Source organism: Oncorhynchus tshawytscha, linkage group LG03 (genome assembly GCF_018296145.1).
Source record: "Oncorhynchus tshawytscha isolate Ot180627B linkage group LG03, Otsh_v2.0, whole genome shotgun sequence".
NCBI lineage: Eukaryota > Metazoa > Chordata > Actinopteri > Salmoniformes > Salmonidae > Oncorhynchus > Oncorhynchus tshawytscha.
In genome coordinates, this window is record NC_056431.1 from 14,230,667 (window position 1) to 14,252,137 (window position 21,471).

At 42.3% G+C, this 21,471-nt stretch overlaps 1 protein-coding gene across 1 annotated transcript in view; it reads right to left on the minus strand.

Annotated features, from left to right (window-relative positions):
• LOC112244421 (zinc finger protein ZFPM2) overlaps positions 1–21,471 on the minus strand; it is a 211,062-nt gene that overhangs the window by 111,203 nt on the left and 78,388 nt on the right. The window contains exon 4 of the mRNA XM_042310247.1: positions 2,388–2,512. Coding sequence (XP_042166181.1) covers positions 2,388–2,512 — 125 coding nt within the window. The remainder of the gene's footprint in view (positions 1–2,387; positions 2,513–21,471) is intronic.

Here is a 21,471-nt window from a genome sequence, read left to right on the forward strand (position 1 = left end):
CTACAATCATGGAAGACTAGATACAAAAGTCTGCGAGTGACGTGTCTGAAAGACCCCTTTCGATTCCATCGAGGGCATATCAATATCACACAAGAAGGTCACGTGTTTCCAGCTTGGATTTCAAAGTGTGAGAGAGAAAGACAGGTGACATTAATGCCTTAGAGCTGCCATTGGGTAATTCATTCACCTCTGTGGTTTCACAATCTAACACAGAGAGAAGAGATTTAATAGTCCCTAGAGGTCATACTTCTTGAGAATGACTGAGAGCCCCTCTTGGGTGAATGAAGTAGAGACTCATGAAACAATCAGAGTTTATTTCTACCTTGAAATGCTTTATACTGCCTTCCTGACCCTGTAGAGGAACACGAGGTCTGACATGCATCAAAACTACCCAGCTTTCTCTTTTCTTTCTCCTTTACATTGCTACTTTCTCTTAGTCCCTATTTTATTTCACCTCGTAAGGCTTTCTCTGGTTGGGTGAGACATTAGAGCTGGTTTCTGTCTTTAAATGGCAGTATATCGTTAAGACGCAAAATACAACTAAGTCCCTTTCCTCCCTCACTAGAAAACAAGAGCTAAAATACCTTTCTGGGGAAGTTGCCAAATGTTTTTTTTTACAGTACTACTGTATATATACACCAGCAAAACTCCTTAACGACCAGGTGGTTGGTAAATTAAGCCATGCAGTGTAAGATGAGTCACTGATGGAAATAGGAGGGAATTGATTGCCAGCTTTCTTGTTTATCTATAGGTACGGAAAATTTGAAGTATGTTCGTATCACAGTAAAACAGGCAGCTCAATAAAACCAAAATAAGTTACTGGAATTCAGCTTTAATGAGGTATTGTGAGAAGCTGCTAACAGCCAGCAGCTCATTTGAGAGATGACTGAGACTAAGAGAAGAGAGAGGAGAGCAAGCAGCGAAGCATAGCATATGTACCCATGAGAATAGACACAGAAAGGAGAGATCCGTAAAGGCAATATGCCAGAGAGCTCTTCCTCTCCCTTTAATTGAGAGAAGATGTTCGGTTCTTTGTAACCCCTCCACAAGCCATTACAGGTGAAGCCTAGCACCTGCCTCTGTTAGACGCCTGAAGATAGGAGGATCTCAGGGAAGGATTCAGGCGAAGGCAGAGGGCTGTAACTAACAATCTAGAACATTACAATATTGTCCAACAGCTCAGTCTCTTAGAATGTGTACAGTTTAAAATGTATTTAGTTACTTACTACATCTTAACTTCATGTTTATGAAGTATACAAATGTAGGAAACCTTTAGTACAAATACTCTGATAACTGCATCTCAACCATATGAGGATGCATTTGACACTAGTTGTTCACTCTGAGGGCAATAGACTGTCACATTGGCTACCCACCTTTCATGTAAATTTATGCAAAAATGGAAGAGAACTATATTTGCATGTCATGCTCAGTAGTGGCTTGAGGTGCTCATCCTTAGAATCACTCTTTGCTTGAGGATAACAGGCCTGGACCCGAAAAGAGTCCATATTTCATGGTTAGATGAAATATTTAAAGCCATTGATGACTTTAGAACCGTGAGAGGAGCTTAGAAAACAGTCAGAAACAGCTCAGAGAATGATTTAATAAAGTTATAGGGTTAAAGAAATCCACAAGAACGGAGAGGGCCTCTGAGTCTAAAATCCTAGTGGACTTTTCCTTATGTTTCTTAACAGGATGAATATGAGATTGGTTACAATTTTTAATAAGAATTTTCTTAATTAATCCAAATGCAAAATGAAATATCAAAACCCTGGAGGACTCGTCGTTTCACCAGAGCACCAGGTCAACATATTTTCCAGACGTTAAAGAGGAACTTCACTGGGATGTCTTAAGACAAGAGGGGCCAGCTGATTGGTGTAAAGCTGGGGTGAGAATAGTAACATCCAATATAATGGATCGTTAGTTCATTGAATCGAGGGTCTGGACTCGACTAAAAAAATCACCAATTAAAGTGTTTAGTCTTAAAATATGCAGATTAAATGGTTGAAATGAATGCACACCAAAGCCTTTTGTGAGGGCCAATTTGATCCCTGAAAAGTCAACTCTGTGGGTCTGACTCTGTCATGGGAATTGGTTCCCTCCTCCTTCCAGTAGAATAGGCTTTACCCACCCACTCTCACTGTATGGTATTGGTGGAAGGAACTTCTAGTAGCCTGGCGGGCAAGGACTCTAGGAACGACAGATGACTGTTGAACTAAAAATACTAACTTTTTTAGCAAAGTGAAGGTTAGGTTATGGACCAAATGAGTGACAGATAATTTGATGGTATTCTCTGTACTTTTTTTCATGTTCCCAGAGCAGCCCCAGTAACAATGTGACTCTGACAGAATAAGTGAAAGAAAGAGACAGACATTAAAAGCATGACCTACCATGCCGCTGCCATCCATGTTCATCTCGATCTTCCCGTTGAAAGGTCCCCACGTGGTTCCCACAGGGAGCTGCTGGCGGCTGTGGATCCGACGCTCCCCATCCTTGTGGAACGCATCCAGCTCTCCTATAAAACACCAAGCATCGAAACGGTCATCATGTCATAAAACACCAAGCATCGAAACGGTCATCATGTCATAAAACACCAAGCGTCGAAACGGTCATCATGTCATAAAACACCAAGCGTCGAAATGGTCATCATGTCATAAAACACCAAGCATCGAAACGGTCATCATGTCATAAAACACCAAGCATCGAAACGGTCATCATGTCATAAAACACCAAGCGTCGAAACGGTCATCATGTCATAAAACACCAAGCATCGAAACGGTCATCATGTCATAAAACACCAAGCGTCGAAACGGTCATCATGTCATAAAACACCAAGCGTCGAAATGGTCATCATGTCATAAAACACCAAGCATCGAAACGGTCATCATGTCATAAAACACCAAGCGTCGAAACGGTCATCATGTCATAAAACACCAAGCGTCGAAATGGTCATCATGTCATAAAACACCATGTCATAAAACACCAAAGCATCATGAAATGGTCATCATGTCATAAAACACCAAGCATCAAAACGGTCATCATGTCATAAAACACCAAGCATCGAAACGGTCATCATGTCATAAAACCCCAAGCATCTCAAAACAGTCATCATGTCATAAAACACCAAGCATCGAAACGGTCATCATGTCATAAAACACCAAGCATCGAAACGGTCATCATGTCATAAAACACCAAGCATCGAAACGGTCATCATGTCATAAAACCCCAAGCATCTCAAAACAGTCAGCCAAATCCTCCAGTTCCCTAGAAAACACAGTCATTTGTAGAATTTGTCCTTAATTAAGATCATTGCAAAAGTGCTCCTCTTTCTTTTTCTGTGATAGGCATCTTGTGAAGTGTCCTGCTATTTGTTTTTGTTTTTTATACATACATATCATTTTTTACAATGGACAAATAATAATATCCATAAAAAATATGTTTTATTGTTACATGCCCAAGATGGGTGCAGTGAAATGTGTTGTTTTACAGGGTCAGCCATAGTAGTACAGGACCCCTGGAGCAAATGAAGGTTAAGTGCCTTGCTCAAGGGCACATGAAGAGATTACTATTTCTTTCCCCCATGCATATAGATCTACAGTCCCTCATGTCCATAAAACAGTAAACAGTGCAGGTTAAGCCGTCTGCTTATAAAGCCAAAATAATGAATCCATCATCATCATCATCATCAGTTGGAGGGTTTCAAATCAAAACCATTTTTATTTTTTTCACCTTTATTTAACCAGGTAGGCTAGTTGAGAACAAGTTCTCATTTACAACTGCGACCTGGCCAAGATAAAGCATAGCAGTGTGAACAGACAACACAGAGTTACACATGGAATAAACAATTCAATGGTCAATAACACAGTAGAAAGAAAAAAAAGAGAGTCTATATACATTGTGTGCAAAAGGCATGAGGAGGTAGGCGAATAATTACAATTTTGCAGATTAACACTGGAGTGATAAATGATCAGATGGTCATGTACAGGTAGAGATATTGGTGTGCAAAAGAGCAGAAAAGTAAATGAATAAAAACAGTATGGGGATGAGGTAGGTAAAAATGGGTGGGCTATTTACTGATAGATTATGTATAGCTGCAGCGATCGGTTAGCTGCTCAGATAGCAGATGTTTGAAGTTGGTGAGGGAGATAAAAGTCTCCAACTTCAGCGATTTTTGCAATTCGTTCCAGTCACAGGCAGCAGAGAACTGGAACGAAAGGCAGCCAAATGAGGTGTTGGGATGATCAGTGAGATACACCTGCTGGAGCGCCTGCTACGGGTGGGTGTTGCCATCGTGACCAGTGAACTGAGATAAGGCAGAGCTTTTACCTAGCATGGACTTGTAGATGACCTGGAGCCAGTGGGTCTGGCGACGAATATGTAGCGAGGGCCAGCCGACTAGAGCATACAGGTCGCAGTGGTGGGTGGTATAAGGTGCTTTAGTGACAAAACGGATGGCACTGTGATAAACTACATCCAGTTTTCTGAGTAGAGTGTTGGAAGCAATTTTGTAGATGACATCGCCGAAGTCGAGGATCGGTAGGATAGTCAGTTTTACTAGGGTAAGTTTGGCGGCGTGAGTGAAGGAGGCTTTGTTGCGGAATAGAAAGCCGACTCTAGATTTGATTTTCGATTGGAGATGTTTGATATGAGTCTGGAAGGAGAGTTTACAGTCTAGCTAGACACCTAGGTACTTATAGATGTCCACATATTCAAGGTCGGAACCATCCAGGGTGGTGATGCTAGTCAGGCGTGCGGGTGCAGGCAGCGAACGGTTGAAAAGCATGCATTTGGTTTTACTAGCGTTTAAGAGCAGTTGGAGGCCATGGAAGGAGTGTTGTATGGCATTGAAGCTCGTTTGGAGGTTAGATAGCACAGTGTCCAAGGACGGGCCGGAAGTATATAGAATGGTGTCGTCTGTGTAGAGTTGGATCAGGGAATCGCCCGCAGCAAGAGCAACATCATTGATATATACAGAGAAAAGAGTCGGCCCGAGAATTGAACCCTGTGGCACCCCCATAGAGACTGCCAGAGGACCGGACAGCATGCCCTCGGATTTGACACACTGAACTCTGTCTGCAAAGTAGTTGGTGAAACAGGCAAGGCAGTCATCAGAAAAACCGAGGCTACTGAGTCTCGGTCAAAACAACAGGCCGGTAACTTTGCCTGAAAGGTGTCTTCTCTAGAGATAATCTCAGTGAGACATCGCAGGGCCAGGCTCAGTGACTGGCAGGCGGCGAGAGAGGCAGCGAATTGATCCAGGAAGAAGCTAGGCCCCTTGTTAGTGCTGTGCACAGCTACACTTAATGAACTGTGTAACAGGATAGCACTGTTAGCGCAGCTAGCTAAAACACTCCCGCTATCTTATCTCTTAGATTCAGTGTACTTTTTTGGGACAGTGATTAATCAAATAGTTATGATAATTGGGGCCGCAGCGTGGTCACCGCTGGGTTTCTGGGGGAGAGGAAAGTCATGCAGGCCTCTCAAGTGCACATTTCCCCCTCAAGCGCTATCTGCTTTATCTTCCTGTGAATGTCTACTCTCCCTCTGACTGAAGCTAGGTGTTATGGTTGTCTTCAGGACTCTAACTCATCACCCTTTTATTGAGGCACATTTTCACATAATCTTCCCGCCTTTGTTACTGTAAAGTGAATGTAATATACAGTACGGCACAATCTAAACAGACCCAGAAGGTATTCATGTATTTCTCATAGTTGATACGTTCTTACTCTAGTTACCGCACATGTATGAACCATACATTTAGTTTGCAACACTTATTTGAACCTAGATGTGCACTGATGTTGTTGCTAATCAGTATTCTGGGCATGTATTCCATGCATGTTGAGTGAAGTGAAATGATCACTGAACTTTATAATAACACTCCTGTGATATAATGACCTATTCAGACGAGGTCTATTCTGTAAATATCAGCCTTGTATCTGTGACACGCTATTGTGTCAGTCTGTTTGTATGGAAATGCTTTCATCTAACGTGCTCCTTCTCATGCATAAACAACATTGGTTGAAGGGGTGGCTACGCTAACAATAGGTTGTTGTTGTTGTTTCCTAAAGATCACACACACCTGGGTCAAATCACACCCTGGAGTCAGGAAGAGTTCTCTTCAGAAATACTTCATTTTCTTTTGATGCCATCAGCTACACCCTCCGCTATAAAATACACCTACATTTCAAGAACATTACAGCCCAAACAATTACTTGATGTTGGATAAATGTACAAATATATGCCAAAACTAGAGTAATATTCTCATCTCAATACTGCAAACGTTCCTTTTTGTATGATACCAATGACACCACTGCCTACTGTATGTCCAGACAACTTTATTTTGTGGAAGAATGAACTGGGATGATTATCTCTCTCCTCCTCCTCCTCTCTGTCTGTTGCCCACTGTGTTACTGACGGTGTGGTGGAAGGTGGCTAAGCTCATTAAGAGAGAAATGATTCAACATTGGAGCACAGCTGGCCACCATCAGAGGCAGCAGGCTCCCTTAGTGCGATGCAAGGGAGAAGGAGCGCATGCAGCCACCGCTTGATGCATTCTGTCTGTGCTCTGATAAGAGTGAGGCCCTTTAACCACTTGGATGCTAGTTCCTGTTTAGCCCTGTTGACACAACGACCGCTAGCTACAGCCATCCCCAGCGGGCGGGTAGTCTCTCAAATCAATTCAATTCAAGGGGCTTTATTGGCATGGGAATAGATAGATAATATACAAAAGTGGAGTAAACAATAAAAATTAACAGTAAACATTATACTCACAGATGTTCCAAAAAAAATTAAGACATTACAAATGTCATATTATGTAACAGTGTTGTAACGATGTACAAGTGGTTAAAGTACTCTCTCTCTGTCTCGTTTCCTCTCTGGTTGGTTCGAGATGGGGGGATGGTAGTAGGTGTGTGAGAGAGAAGGGAGAGGGGGGTACAATTCAATTGGAGGTTTGAGGTCCTCATACAGTGTCTGTGTGCCAGTTGTTAGTGACCCGTACCAAATGTTGCCTGAGGACCTTGGCTTCCAGCTGGTGTGTCACATCTGTTGCAGATACAATCCTCCGACCTCAACAAAAACATTAGCTGAAAAATAATAAGCCTTCATACTTTATCTCTCCATTTGCCACCAGCATTTAGGAGTCCACTATCTATAGAAAACAAATATACAGACATGCATTATGATAATAGACAACTGGTTTTATCTAAATGGGGTCTGTACACAATCTATACTCCCTGATATCTATGTTATTTTGGATGGTCAAAGTGAAGAAGCCTCCTTTGGGAAATCTTTAGCCCAGCCAAAATGACCACTGTTTATCAAACTCTCGGAGGTACTGAGACTACAACTCAAGTGTCAAAACTCTCACCTTCCCACTCTGCTCATTTCCTTAATAAATCTTAAAGACAAAGTAAAAAAGAAACACTCACTGTATTGAACCCTTTCTCACAAATCAAAGACAAGGCCTGAAGAAAGAGTGGCCTTCAGTGAGCTCCAGTACAGGGGGCTCTGACAAACCCTACCCGCTCTGTCCCCCTCAATGTCGCTCAACACCCAATAGTGAAATGCCACAGTTCTTGGCAAGACGCAACTGATGATGTGACTAAAGAGTCGTCCCCCCCCCCCTCGATAAGATCATCATCTGTCGCTAGACTCTGGGGTCTGTTCCTGCTCTCTCTGGTCTCCACTGATACTTGGCAGCCCAATGAATGTCCCTTTGTGTGTGGAGAGATCCTCCTCAGATAGCACCCAAGATGCTCCACGCTGGCATCTGTTTGTTTTGCTGTTATGCGGACAGAGGGACAGAGAGAAAGAGGAATAGGGAACCTCATCGTCTCTCTCTCCGTCTCTCTTCACTGGCATAGCTCGGAATGCTAATGAGCAGTGTCTCAGTGGCAGGGTGCCATCTTGGTGTGATTTAAAGAATATATGGTGGAGGGGTGGGAGAGAGGGAGAGCGAGGCAGACACCCCAAACCTGAACCCATCACCTCTTTTTTAAATCCACTATTAGATCTCCAATAACATGACCTGTTCTTTAAAATGAAGAACATTTGCCCTCACCTCCATTCAAGTGGTATCTATATAGGTACAGTCCACATACAGTAACACCGTAGTTCGATCCATGTGAGCCAGTGAAGTATGTTCTGAATGGAGGGTGCAGTAGGTTCAGTAGTAAACAATCACTCAACCATAGTATCCCTTTCTATATGGCAATACGGCATTCAAGGGACTCAGAATGTTACCACAGAAATGTTACCACAAAATCTCAATGTATAAATGTTTGAACACTGGTGGATTCCTAGTGGATGATGATGGATAGACTTTGTATTCAAATATTCCTCCATATAATAATGTACTCCACATCTCCTGGTGTGGAACTTCATCCAATTTGGATTTAACTTAATATCATTTCTCTACAGTGAGGGTCATAAATGACAAATGACAGTGTTAGGTGGCTGCAGATTAACAGTGTAGCGATTTAAAACATGAATATTAGTTCAGTGACCAACTGAAAACTAAGACTTACGTTGGTTGTCTATACATATTCTAGTTATATGTATTTATACCTAAATCATATTTCCATGGTTAAATATTTTTTCAACTAATAAAAACACTTTCCTATTATCCCTTGAATGTATCAATTGGAAAGGAAATACAATCCAATGTAATATTTTTCGCTTAAAAACAACAATTCACTGGATATTCACTAGATATCATAAAATGGTAACAATTGAAACCATGTGAATCTATGTAGAGAGGTGTACAGTAGAGTAAGAGACTGCTGTGACAACGTTCAATAATAACCCCATATCTGTCAGTTCAGAGACGCAGCTATCACAACCATCGCTACTAACAGAACAGGTTATAGAAGTGCCAAATGGGATACAAATGAATATACCACATGGAGCATATAGAGGGTGAAATGGAACGTACAGTATCTCTCCACAAAAGGTGCTACATCTCTAAAGGAGCAGAGATGTGATATGACATGTTACAGCTGAAGGAGAAATGCCAGCGCGCCTTGATAAGAGAGCGATGAACTTTCCTCCCCTTCCCCTAAACCTCCATTATCAAGTCCAAGAGAACAAAATGCATCATTTATAACCCAGAGCAGCACTATTATCTCTGGGCAAGACACTTGTTTTAAAACACAGATAGACCTCTCCCTCCTCCTCCTCCTCCTCCTCCTCCTCCTCCTCGTCCTCCTCCTCCCCCCCCCCTCCCCTCCTCCTCCTCCTCCTCCTCCTCCTCCTCCTCCTCCTCCCCCTCCTCCTCCTCCTCCCTCCTCCTCCTCCCCCCCTCCTCCTCCCTCCTCCTCCTCCTCCTCCTCCTCCTCCTCCTCCTCCCCTCCTCCTCCTCCTCCCCCTCCTCCTCCCCCTCTCCCAGACGAGAACCCCCTGCTTGTCTGGCTCACACCCTCCTTTTGAGCAGTGGGAGGGAGGGGAAACTTGACCATTTTGGGAGAGCAAGTTTCCTAGACAACCGCATGTGCTAGGCTAAGACGAAGGGGTGCAGGGAAAGGGCCCCTATAGGTCAGCCTTGTTTTGAGGACAGTCCTATAGGTCAGCCTTGTTTTGAGGACAGAGCCAATAGGTCAGCCTTGTTTTGAGGACACTGCTATAGGTCAGTCTTGTTTTGATGACACTCCTATAGGTCAGCCTTGTTTTGAGGACAGAGCCAATAGGTCAGCCTTGTTTTGAGGACACTGCTATAGGTCAGCCTTGTTTTGAGGACACTGCTATAGGTCAGCCTTGTTTTGAGGACAGAGCCAATAGGTCAGCCTTGTTTTGAGGACACTGCTATAGGTCAGCCTTGTTTTGAGGACACTGCTATAGGTCAGCCTTGTTTTGATGACACTCCTATAGGTCAGCCTTGTTTTGAGGACAGAGCCAATAGGTCAGCCTTGTTTTGAGGACACTGCTATAGGTCAGCCTTGTTTTGTTTTTTTGTGTGTTTTTTTTACCCCTTTGTCTCCCCAATTTCGTGGTATCCAATTGCGTTAGTAGCTACTATCTTGTCTCATCGCTACAACTCCCGTACGGGCTCGGGAGAGACGAAGGTTGAAAGTCATGCGTCCTCCGATACACAACCCAACCAAGACGCACTGCTTCTTAACACAGCGCACATCCAATGTGTCGGAGGAAACATTGTGCACCTGGCAACCTTGGTTAGCGTGCACTGCGCCTGGCCCGCCACAGGAGTCGCTGGTGCACGATGAGACAAGGATATCCCTACCGGCCAAGCCCTCCCTAACCCGGACAACGCTGGGCCAATTGTGCGTCGCCCCACGAACCTCCCGGTCGCGGCCGGCCTGGGTGCGAACCCAGAGTCTCTGGTGGCACAGCTGGTGCTGCAGTACATCGCCCTTAACCACTGCGCCACCCGGGAGGCCTGGTCAGCCTTGTTTTGAGACCGGAGCCTATAGGTAAGCCTTGTTTTGAGGACACTCTTATAGGTCAGCCTTGTTTTGAGGACACTCCTATAGGTAAGCCTTGTTTTGAGGACACTGCTATAGGTCAGCCTTGTTTTGAGACCAGAGCCTATAGGTAAGCCTTGTTTTGAGGACACTCTTATAGGTCAGCCTTGTTTTGTGCGCAATAGGCTATAAGCCTCGGACGCAAGACTCCTCTTCTAGTGAAATCCCAGGAAAAGCTATAGGCTACAAAATCTATAGGACATTTATTTTGATCATGTTTTATACTAGGCCTTATAGCCCATTCAGGGAAAGAAGCAGGCTTGCCCTTGCTAATTGATGAACGTAAAACAGGCATACAGCGTAGAAAATGCATGCCAGGAAAGTTGAGGAAAGAATGTGCATTGGTGTGGCCACTTTTGGCCGGTTGTGATAACATTGTTGCACTGATGCAAATAGTTGCACAGGACAGACAGAGATGAGCACAGTGAAAAATTAGACACAAACGAATTGACAACCATTAGAAGAATTGAAATCACTTACAAACCACTTGAGCAACGAGGCAATGACGTGCTGTAAAAGATGTGCAGGGTAAACAGCGCATGTTGTTGAATTGCTACATTTAGAACACAAGTTACTATATTATTTTCCAGTAGGATTACATGTACATCAAAGTATTATTTTCAGTTGTGACTATGAAAATGAACCCACCCTGGAAGCACGGAATGTTCTAAACCAGTATCTCTGTGTTAGAGACCTGTGGTCTTGTGTTAACACCTTATTAATAGTCTGCATGCAGTAGAATGTGTGGATCAGTTGATTGACAGGCGTAGGACTGTAAAACGATCAACTATAAACGTTCCTCTAGTGTGGATGCTCACCAACGTTTTCAAGTTATGTAGCCTATAGTTTATTATTATAGTTATCTTTATTGGATTGGTGGCCTTAACTCTGCCACAACACAACTAACGTTATTCTCACAACAAAACTATCCCACTAGTACGTCTAGCTAACGTTATTCTCACAACAAAACTATCCTACTAGTACGTCTAGCTAACGTTATTCTCACAACAAAACTATCCCACTAGTACGTCTAGCTAACGTTATTCTCACAACAAAACTATCCCACTAGTACGTCTAGCTAACGTTATTCTCACAACAAAACTACCCTACTAGTACGTCTAGCTAACGTTATTCTCACAACAAAACTATCCCACTAGTACGTCTAGTTAACGTTATTCTCACAACAAAACTATCCCACTAGTACTAGCTAACGTTATTCTCACAACAAAACTATCCCACTAGTACGCTAGTTAACGTTATTCTCACAACAAAACTATCCTACTAGTACTAGCTAACGTTATTCTCACAACAAAACTATCCCACTAGTACGTCTAGCTAACGTTATTCTCACAACAAAACTATCCCACTAGTACGTCTAGCTAACGTTATTCTCACAACAAAACTACCCTACTAGTACGTCTAGCTAACGTTATTCTCACAACAAAACTATCCCACTAGTACGTCTAGTTAACGTTATTCTCACAACAAAACTATCCCACTAGTACGTCTAGCTAACGTTATTCTCACAACAAAACTATCCTACTAGTACGTCTAGCTAACGTTATTCTCACAACAAAACTATCCTACTAGTACGTCTAGCTAACGTTAGCGAACTTGAATTAAATAAATATAAAATTACACATACACTTATTTACTTGACTTTTATACTCTATAAATGAACTTTTTCAAATAATTTACTCAGGCAAATAAAGCGGAAGTCGAATCCATCACTTCCGTTGTTTGGCTGTGCCCATAGAAACGTTTGAAAAGGAGGTGTATCGATCAGCCTTGTTTTGAGGACACTCCTATAGGTCAGGTTTGTTTTGAGGACACTCCTATAGGTCAGGTTTGTTTTGAGGACACGCCTATAGGTCAGGTTTGTTTTGAGGACACTCCTATAGGTCAGATTTGTTTTGAGGACACTCCTATAGGTCAGGTTTGTTTTGAGGACACGCCTATAGGTCAGGTTTGTTTTGAGGACACTCCTATAGGTCAGATTTGTTTTGAGGACACTCCTATAGGTCAGGTTTGTTTTGAGGACACTCCTATAGGTCAGGTTTGTTTTGAGGCCCACAAGACAGGCAAGGGTTTGTTGGGGAAAAAGTTAAACAGGCCATAGAGATTAGGGCATTTTAGCCATAGATATAGATACTGTCTGTGATTTTAGCCCTGACACAAAGGATAGGACCAGGGTATAACCCCTTCTATTGACTCTGGCAGGTTGAAATTATAATATATTGTTGCTGTTTAGATCCCATTTAATCACAAGAGGGAAATCAGAGAACTGTAATATGAACAGGAAATACATCTAACATCTACTGAGAACTTGTCTCTGATGTATATAATTGACGTAAACACTGAGGCGGTATGCTATCATTGAACTATAGGAATATGCCAGTTGTCAAGTCCTCAGTTTGATCAAAAGCCTAGTGAAGTTAGCAGTAAGCATACAGACAACAATCTCCAACACATCCATCTTATACAAGTGCCACACTGTCTATTGATAGCTGGTAAAACAAGACAGGAAAACTTCAAAGGATGAAAGTCTCCTCACACAGATATCTCAAACAACATCTAGAGGACACCACATTTTTTGTTGTTGATTTGATTGTTTTACATGTTGAGAAGCATCAGAAGGATATCACTCCTATTTAGCCTGTCAGGTGGACTGAATAATTGTTTCTATTCGATTCTATATGTTTATAAGTTAACCATTCACATACCTCTATGACCGGTTGGATGCCTGCTAAAACACAAAAGCTTTACAGAATTTTATGAACAAAACTAGTGAAGTTTAGAACACGTGCTTTCATTAATAAATAAATATATATATATATATATTCAGTTCTAAGAGGGGAAAATACATTGATGAAAATAAATCAAGCAAACAAGGCTATAGTAGCAAACATATTTACCGTAGTAACTGTTACCTATGGGATTGAATTTAACACTTCAGTTACAGACTGGAGTATTTCAAAGAGCTCCTGAAACCTCTTCCCCAAGTCAATTACCAGATTTCAAACTTTCCGTAAACAGGAATTCTGTTTTTCCTGGGTGACCTAGTTGTCTTTTGTGAGTAGGTTTTAGCCGGAGCAGTTTGACAGTCAACAGATAAGATGGATTAAGCTTTTTCTCCATCCAGTTTTGATGTGAACAGCGTAAAAGCGGGTTAAATCATCCAGTTTCAGGAGTATTTTTTAAATGCCTGGAGATAGTGTGATAAAGAGGATAAACCTAAGACTTGGGCTGGGAAGGTCAAGGTGGCGCTTTTAGAGAGCAACTACCCGCTGATGAGGCCAGCTCCTTGTCTCTCTCAGAGCAGACTGGGTATAGCAGCCAAGCCCACCGCTCATCACCGCCAGAAAGGATACATGTGACGAGTGAAACAAAATCCACCAAGCCCACTACGGGCGGCATCAAAGAGCCATGCACCTACTGTTGGTGTGTGTGTGTGTGTGTCTCTCTCTCTCTCTCTCTCTGTGTGTGTGTGTGTGTTTTCAGGGGAAATGGGAGTATAGGTGTTGTATAGTACATGAGGTCTATATAGTCTAGAGATGATCCTCTGTAGCTCAGCGGGTAGAGCACGGCATCACTGAGTTGAAGTGATGGTTAAGGTGAGTGAGCATCACAGGTTTTAAAATCACCCGACTCGCTTTCTGATTACAATCCAGTCTCAAAATGATTTACATCAGACATACTGCACTGTACTGTAGGATCTATTACCATAAAATGACTCCTGGCAGAAGGACGTATGGAACAGAAAGGAAAAGAAAAATGGATACAACACATGTCAGATAATTCATAAAAGGAATTCAATACAAGAAATAAAACAAATAACAAGAAATAAAACAAATAATAGAACAGAAATCATATTTTGCGAGGCAATTATACACTGTAACAGTAACTGGATCTTTTATTTACAGTAATAGTGCAGTTTGTTCAATTTAAAGTGAAATAAATACATTCTGCACATATGCACCTTTTGAACATACAGTGTGGTGATTGAAGACTGTCGAATTCTCTCCAACCTGACTTCAGACATGCTCAGTGTGGACAGAGGAAGTGACTGCCACAGTCATGTGATCCGCTCTAGCCAATCCTGAATCACATGTACATTTTAAGTCACATGGTGGTGGAAAGACTATTGAGAATAGAAGGTACCCCAAATAACAACACATCTAATTGACAAATTAGACAAAATACACATCACAAAATAAATAATAATCACAATCGGATTACTACTCACTTCCATGACATGCTATAACATAATACCCCCGTTCAGATGGGAGACAAGTGAAGTTTGGTACGTTGGAGACATTAGGGACATATTTAGCAACATTTTGTGGATGGCTTTTCCCCCACTGCTTCCCATGTCAGTGACAGGGGAGAGTAATCCTATACACAGACTGCTATTGTGAAATGAGAAACTAGCCTCCTTCACTGCCAGAGACCAGATGCACCTCTCTCTCTATCCTAATCTGTAAACGACTTAAAGGAGCCTTATCTCCGGGCTCTTCTGCTTCATTTCATGCTTGATTTACTTTAATTTGTCTGATAGGGCACGAGGATTTGGAAATGGCCCATCTTTCGGCGGAAAATGTTCTGACTTTTCTCCGGCATTGTCATGTGGAGGTTTTTGACTCTCTCTCTCTCTCTCTCTCTCTCTCTTTCTCTCTCTCTCTCTCTCTCTCTCTCTCTCTCTCTCTCTCTCTCTCTCTCTCCCCCTCTCTCTCTCTCTCTCTCTCTTTTATTTTGCTTCCTTGAGAGGGAATCTCGCTCCAGTGCAGCAGTCTGTTTGAGTGCATTTAGTATCGAGCTGACACAGCAGAAACAGACGTTTTTTTCTTTTCCATGTGGTGGTGGTGTGGTGATTTTGTGATGGGCAACATCGACACTGGAGTCTTGTTTGCCTTTCAGATTCTCATTGTGCGCGGTGCAGCCGAGTGCTTCAAACCACAAAGATCTTATGTTTAAGTTAAGAGGCGGCTGGCCCTCCAGTTTAGCAAGTGGGTGAGCGGCTGGCACTGATAAAGTTGCTCCACATCGGAGGAGCCGGGGACGAGGACAAGCAACATGTCTACAGTCAGATGGCTGGCTGATGGAGCTCTTTTCTGGTGGCCCACTGACTGACTGACTGACTCAAGTGTTTGCATGGCTCTGGCTCCTCACATCACATCACCAGGGTTTCTCTGGGTTGTTAACGAATGGCAGCTGATCAGTGAGCTGTGATTAGGACAAGTATATCTCTCCACAGATTCTCAATCATCTCCATTCTCCTTCCAATGAGACAAGCTAGGAACCAACACTCAAATTATATATTGTCGTGTCAATAATTACAAATAACTGATGTTTTTTCAATAGTATAATGCAGTATAATCATAACTGTAATACGGAGGTAGTGAGGTTAAAGCTGTAGCCTGTCATTTGTTTCCATTCTTTCCAATAAATAGGTAACCAAGACAACTTTAAATGAGTCACAACTAACATATTCAGCCTCTCCCACTCTGACATGCAGTGTTACTGGCCCTCCCTCAAGACAATGGCACAAACAAGTGAGAAACCACACACACACACACACACACACACACACACACACACACACACACACACACACACACACACACACACACACACACACACACCACACACACTACACATAATACATACACAACTATACACAAACACACACACACACAGAGGAAAGAGCGAGGAGAACATTGAAATTCATCCCACAGCCAGAATTGACTTAACTGCGGGTCTGTGCACGGTGATAAACGGAGTGATGATCCGGCAACACGTCTTTATCCAAGCTTTGCTTTAATTAACGCCGGCTTGTTTGTTGAAAAGATGATTAATATGCCAATGAAAATTGCATAATTGAATACCACAACACTCACAATCAGGAAGGAACATGCGTTTTTTATTAACTTTTTATTATCATTATTATTACTATTATTTGGTATTTTAATTCAGTTGACAACCAGTGCCCGCCCCCCCAACTTCACACAAAACCCAGCTGGAATTGGCGTGACCAGGAGGCCAAGCCAGACACAGCAGTTCATCACCACACACACTGTCTGAGAGGCAGGGCCACTGCTCTGATATCAATACTGTGTGTGTGTGTGTGTGTGTGTGTGTGTGAGTGAGAGAGAGAGAGAGAGAGAGACAGAGGGTGAAGCTTAAGATTTACATTCCCATAGCCAAACCATATGCATTGATGACTTGAGGTGCTCTGTTTTCAAACTGAATTAAAACAAAAAGTTACCATAAATAGCGCAAATATATGTACATAAAATATGACCCAGAGCAGCTACTCAGTAAGATTCTGTTGAACTCTCAATGAATCATGGAGGAGCAGCACTGAGAAAGACAGACAAATATAGTTTATATATTTACAGCAAAATGAAATCCTATGGAGTGCAGAGGGATTCAACTTCCTGTAAGTTTCAGTTGAGTAACTCATAGTCTAACATCCTCTCAAATAACTCTCACGAAACATCTCCATGCACATTTTAAATACACAAATCACATATTCACCCGATTAAGTGATACTTCTCCAAATAAGTGGAAGACTCAGAGGGTGTAATCATTGCAGAACAAACATATTCAGAGTGTTAAAGAAAGAAGGCAGCATTGAGAACCAAGTCCCCCAGGGCAGAATCACAGCCAGCAACTGTGTTCAGCTTCATATTTACTACAACAGCTTTCATTCTCATTCAATTCTGCCATGAAATAAGAAACACTGAAAATGAAGATGTGATTTTCCAATGATATAGTGATTATCTTGAAAAATCTGTCAATCAATATCTTTTGACTATTTTAAGGACACTGTTGCAGCCAACATACTGTACCTAAGAAAACTATTACTCAAAATACCTAGAATGATATTAACAGCAATTTAATTCAGTCCTATTTTAGATGATATAACTAACAACCATGAAGTTTTGCCATAAATCCTCTTAGTACAGTATATCGGATCAGTGAGTACATTTGCATGAAAAAAATGCAGCATATGAGTGAAGAGATTTCTCTAATCTCTTGTTGCATATTTAATCAACACAATCAAACATTCTTTTCATAGTATGTGTGTGTGTGTGTGTGTGTGTGTGTGTGTGTGTGTGTGTGTGTGTGTGTGTGGGCTTCACATGTATGTGTGTGTGTGAGGAAGTGAATGTAGTGTGAAGTAGAGAGAGCATAGCAAGTTTCTATTTTGCAGTGTGGAGTACCAGGTTAGATGTTCACCACACATTCACGGCATGCTCTGGGCCAGGGATGGCCCACAATTTCAGAAAAACCTTGATGTGAAAATGAGTGCTGAGATTGCAGTTTAATTTCCATGTTTTCATTCCCAAAGTTCCTAGCTGTTCTTCAGAGTTTCATCTGAAATCTCATCATTATTTTTCCAATACTTGATAAAAAGCTTTGAATAAAACCACTGGGAAAGATAAAACATCCTTTTGAGAGAGAATCTCTATGATGCACGTCCAAATATGTTGATTTGAGGAAAAAACAACTTGAACGAGTCTCCTCAGTTTTCTACTTTGCTGAAATAAAAGTCCAGACTACGTCTGTAAGTCTACTTAAAATGCTTTAGGTACTGTATGTATCTATCCGATGAGGTGGTTGCTACACCCTGGTCTTATGATCATTCTGCCCAGACAGGCAGTTCTACAGACGAGGTGGTTGCTACACCCTGGTCTTATGATCATTCTGCCCAGACAGGCAGTTCTACAGACGAGGTGGTTGCTACACCCTGGTCGTATGATCATTCTGCCCAGACAGGCAGTTCTACAGATGAGGTGGTTGCTACACCCTGGTCTTATGATCATTCTGCCCAGACAGGCAGTTCTACAGACGAGGTGGTTGCTACACCCTGGTCTTATGATCATTCTGCCCAGACAGGCAGTTCTACAGACAAGGTGGTTGCTACACCCTGGTCTTACGATCATTCTGCCCAGACAGGCAGTTCTACAGACGTATGATCTTCATTTTAATACCCTGTTGCAGGAGAATTGTCCTGCAATGCAGGAAATGTAAAACTTGTCATGTATCATGTATTTGAGGTTTAATAAGGCTTCTGAAGTTTGTAATTTCCATTTTCAAATGTCAGACTTGATTTTCCTTTAAGAAAAACGTATCAACCCCTACAATAATGTCCATTAATTCTAATCCCATGATAATTCACATTTCCTGTTGCTGCAGGATTATTTTCCTGCTGTAGTAAACTGGGTCAAATTAAGATCCTACATCTGTATCAAACCATTCAAATGGGTTTTGCGAGCTACATTTCCGGCATTCAAAAGCTCTGCAAACTCCTCCTGAAGGATTCATCTACATCCTAATATTTCCAATCCAATTTAACCGGAGCAGTCGGAGTGGTCTGAGCACTAGTTTACCAATCTCTGCTTTCCAAGACTCTGTGTGCTGAAGGCTTGAGGGGTTCAATCAATGGTGCTTTGATCTCGACTGGAACTATAATTATTTAACATTGTTACAAGGATTTCTCTAATCCATCCTAGCATTAAATCCCTTTTCCACCCTCATCTTCTGCAGCCCTAATCTGCATCTGTGCACTCCGTTTGTCTCTTTCTCTCATTCCAGCACCCCTTCCTCCCTCCTTCCTTACCACATCCTCAATTAATGGACTTCAGAGTCAGAATTAAAAATGCACTGTTGCCGTGCAGAACTTGTCAGGTGCCAGAAGAACTCTCATTAACCGTGTGTGTGTGTGTGTTCAGGATGGCGTCTTCTAGAGGCGTGATGACAAGGGTCTGTATAGGAATTGTGCTGCCCCAGCCTGCGGACTGGGGTCCTCTCACAGTTACCTCATTGTGTGCTATAATTATGTCGCCACAAACATGAAGGTGTACGGGGGAATTCATAGCTTTCTTTATATCCCATTTGGACAACAAACCTACTACACTGCATCTGCTGTATTACACTGTGTCGGCAAAAAAGTTTGTCCTGACGCATTCAGGTCAGTATCGCCTGGGGTACACCGATGTAGGATCAGTATACTCAAATTAAGATCCTACATCTGTCAACCCTAATCTGTTTGTTTTGGTTTCATTCGTTTGGTTCATTCTGACTCTCAACAAAGAGGGCCAGTGGTCCCTCTGTCCGTTCCTCCGTCCTCAAACATTTGTGACTGCGTTTCACAGTGATATAAATAGCAGCACAGCGATGGCAAACATTTGTAGAGGCACCTGCCACGGTATCGTGGCCATCTGCTCTACAAATTCTCCTCGCGTGACATATGTGCATAAAACCTGAAACATCGCCATCGGCACACACTCAAAGGTGGGCTGGAGTAAAAACTGTGAGACTACTGGAGTCTTCATCTGAGGACAGACATGTTTTGCTGTGCAGCTTTTGATGACTTGATGAAGGGGATGGAGGGGAGGGCTCTGTTCCTGTCTGACCGTCGGACATCGTCTCGGAGGGCCACTCCTTCAGCTGACCCCAACCTGTCGACCGTGGCTCATGCCCAGCTGGCACAGAGCGAAGGGTAGGTGGACAGGGCTGTGCCTGTTCCAGACCAGTCAAGCAGAAAGAATTATGGGCAAGGTGATCATCACTTCCGCTCACCTGTTTGTGTTTAGTGCTCTCCTCCCTTCTCCTTCCCTGCCCCTGTTTCCTTCATAAACCTTCTCACCCAGCTGCTGGTGCAATCTTGGACACATTATCTTCAAGTAAGACTGTTTGTCAGATGTATCTTACTTAGTACAAATAGAGGCAGCGTGTTGTTTAGTTCATTTGAACAGTAAAATGACATGGTATCATGCTAACATGAGATGGAAGATTACATTATGTTTACAGATATACATCACAGTGTCTGCTTAATCAGCCATGTAAGCCTAAGCTAACAACTGCATTCCTACAAACGTAGGGAGAACGTTTTACTCTGTACAGTAACGAGACAAAACCACACGAGAAGCAACGAGAGAGAGCCTCCTGTGAAGCTAACTGAGTTTCCTTGTCTTTTCACGGGGGTGTGTCTCATCAGAGCAGACCAGTAGATTAGAATGTGCAGAAGTTCATTAGAAGCTAGCTAAAACCCGCCACTCTCATTTAGCCTTGAGGAACAGCGACAGATCTGTATCGGAGACAAAGTAGTCCATGGGAATGAGTGAAGAACAGTGGTATTTCACAGTCAGGGTTATCTCCCATCATTATACATGGATTTCAAATATCCATGACGCCAAATGAACATGAAACAGCAGATCTCTGTGCTGATTGCTTCAGGGATGACATGGTTATATTGAGAACTCCCTGGGTGTTCTCCGTTCTATGAGAGAACTGACTTCAGAGGCAGAACACCCATCAGATTAATGAGTCACATGGTTCTACTGGCATACTATACAGGAAGGAACACTGGAAAAGTAGTAGTTCCAATGGCTGTGGGTTAGCATGGTGCTGGAAAACACCAATGTTGTTGGTTCGATTCCTACAAGGGCCACATAAACGTGTCACTGTCCGTGTCAACTGTTCTGTAAGTAACTTTGGATAAAAGAGTCTTCTAAACGACTATATTACAACACTTGATATGTGTTCATCCTTACACGGTACATAAAGATGAAAAGATCAATTAGAGAATGTACTGTTAGCTGCTTTAGTCATTTTATCGACAGAGGAACATGTCCAGGGTGTTTGAATAGGAGCACCAAAGACAGGTGAGGACGCAACAGCCATTATACATCCTATTCAGACACACACACTGAGTGATTCAAAATGATCCGGTGCTGATCTTTATCGCACCTGCTTAAACTTAAGCCAAGAAATAACAAAGAGTTTGAATGCTACCACTATCTGAACATTTACAAAGAGATTACAGCGTAGACAGTCTCAAACTAAATACATTTGCTTTTAATCTCTTTGAACAGGAAGCCATGTAATTTCAAAATGTTCGTATCTGATTGTCTGATTTCCCTCTTTATTCAAATTATAACATGCCCATCTGACTTTTCCAACACAATGGGAAAAATTAAAAAGGGAA